Source organism: Gobio gobio (genome assembly GCF_949357685.1).
Source record: "Gobio gobio genome assembly, chromosome: 11".
Classification (NCBI taxonomy): Eukaryota; Metazoa; Chordata; class Actinopteri; order Cypriniformes; family Gobionidae; genus Gobio; species Gobio gobio.
In genome coordinates, this window is record NC_137104.1 from 52,223,630 (window position 1) to 52,226,129 (window position 2,500).

At 41.0% G+C, this 2,500-nt stretch overlaps 1 protein-coding gene across 9 annotated transcripts in view; it reads right to left on the minus strand.

Moving 5' to 3' along the window:
- ptk2aa (protein tyrosine kinase 2aa) overlaps window positions 1–2,500 on the minus strand; it is a 155,918-nt gene that overhangs the window by 56,971 nt on the left and 96,447 nt on the right. For all 9 annotated transcript variants that reach the window (XM_079828402.1, XM_079828404.1, XM_079828400.1 and 6 more), the window contains 2 exons: window positions 308–387; window positions 156–218 (listed from right to left, as the gene is read on the minus strand). In XM_079828402.1, the coding sequence (XP_079684528.1) occupies window positions 156–218; window positions 308–387 (143 nt within the window). The remainder of the gene's footprint in view (window positions 1–155; window positions 219–307; window positions 388–2,500) is intronic.

The window sequence follows — 2,500 nt, forward strand, 5'->3', positions numbered from 1 at the left end:
TATAAACATTAACTGAAATAAGATGCAAAAAAAAATGTATTTTGGCACTTTAAGATCATATTGGCCTCTAACTGTGTCGTTTTGACTCTATTAGATATGATATTCAGCATCATCTGCCGTCATGAAACTCATATGGATCAGTGTTCAATACTCACTCTAAGAGTTCATAGTTGGATTTTTTGTCCAGAGCGTTTCCTCTCATCTCTCTGTAGAATCTCCTGGAGAAGACAAAAGCAGAAATCAGATCAACACCTGAGCTTCTGCATGTTCTGCTGCAGCTCAGAGTCTGACCGGAGGAGGAACGGACCTGATCTCAAGACATCCCAGCTTCAGGGCGATTTCCTGCTCCACCTGATCGGCCATCTCCAGCATGTAGTCGTTCTTCACCTGTGGACAAAAATAAGCTCATTAAGATTCACATAAACTTTCATCACAGAATAATGATGTACTTCACACAAAAGATTTGATTATAGAACGCTCTTGCGTATGGACGGACGGACGGACGGATGGATGGACAGATAGATGGATGGACAGACGGATGGATGGACAGACGGATGGATGAATGGACGGATGGATGGACAGACGGATGGATGAATGGACGGATGGATGGACAGACGGATGGACGGATAGACGGATGGATGGATGGATGAATGGACGGATGGATGGATGGATGGACAAACGGATGGACAGACGGATGGATGGACAGACGGATGGATGAATGGACGGATGGATGGACAGACAGATGGATGAATGGACGGATGGATGGGCAGACGGATGGACAGACGGATGGATGGATGGATGAATGGACGGATGGATGGATGGACAAACGGATGGGCAGACGGATGGACAGATGGATGGATGGATGGATGAATGGACGGATGGATGAATGGACGGATGGATGGACAGACGGATGGGCAGACGGATGGACAGATGGATGGATGGACAAACGGATGGGCAGACGGATGGACAGATGGATGGATGGATGGATGAATGGACGGATGGATGAATGGACGGATGGATGGACAGACGGATGGATGAATGGACGGATGGATGGACAGACGGATGGATGGATGGACAGACGGATGGACAGACGGATGGATGAATGGACGGATGGATGGACAGACGGATGGATGGATGGACGGATGGATGGACAGACGGATGGATGGATGGACAGACGGATGGACAGACGGATGGATGAATGGACGGATGGATGGACAGACGGATGGACAGACGGATGGATGAATGGACGGATGGATGGACAGACGGATGGACAGACGGATGGATGGATGGATGGATGGATGGATGGATGGATGGACAAACGGATGGACAGACGGATGGATGGATGGACGGATGGATGGACGGATGGATGGATGGATGGATGGATGGATGGATGGATGGATGGACAAACGGATGGACAGACGGATGGATGGACAGACGGATGGATGAATGGATGGATGGATGGATGGATGGATGGATGGACAGACAGACGGATGGACAGACGGATGGATGAATGGACGGATGGATGGACAGACGGATGGACAGACGGATGGATGGATGGATGGATGGATGGACAAACGGATGGACAGACGGATGGATGGATGGATGGATGGATGGACAAACGGATGGACAGACGGATGGATGGATGGATGGATGGATGAATGGATGGACAGACAGACGGATGGACAGACGGATGGATGAATGGACGGATGGATGGACAGACGGATGGACAGACGGATGGATGGATGGATGGATGGATGGACAAACGGATGGACAGACGGATGGATGGATGGATGGATGGATGGACAAACGGATGGACAGACGGATGGATGGATGGATGGATGGATGAATGGACAAAAATGATGGATGGATGAAAGTTGCTTTGGATAAAAGTGTCTGTTAAATAAATATGTATATAAAAATGAAAGAAAGAATTAAACCTAAACCTATATTCAATAAATATTGTGTTTAACAGATCAATATAGTATCAATTATTATATTTAAATATAATTGATATATTATACGTTCAATATCTAATAATCTTAGATATAATTTTATATTAAAATTAAAGTATTGTTATACTTTATAAATAAGTATTTAAGTGTTTAATATAAAAATGAATACATAAGTTAATAAAACATAATAAATATAACATATTTCCATCATAACACAACATTATTTATTGATCAGTTAATAATATGATGCATTAATATTTATGATATCAATGACAGTTATATTATAATTATTTAGATATAATAATTTTTGATGTAATTTTAATATCAAACTGTTATTTTGTTTTATATTAAACTACGAATTTAATATTAACATGAATAAAATTAATACAAACTTTTTATATAAACATAAAATCATAATATGATGTACATTATATGTCATAATATAGCAATTTCGATATAACACATTTATGAAACTTGATATTAAATATAATTGTATATTAAATAATAAAGTATTTAATATAAACATGAATAAATTAATATAATAAAAA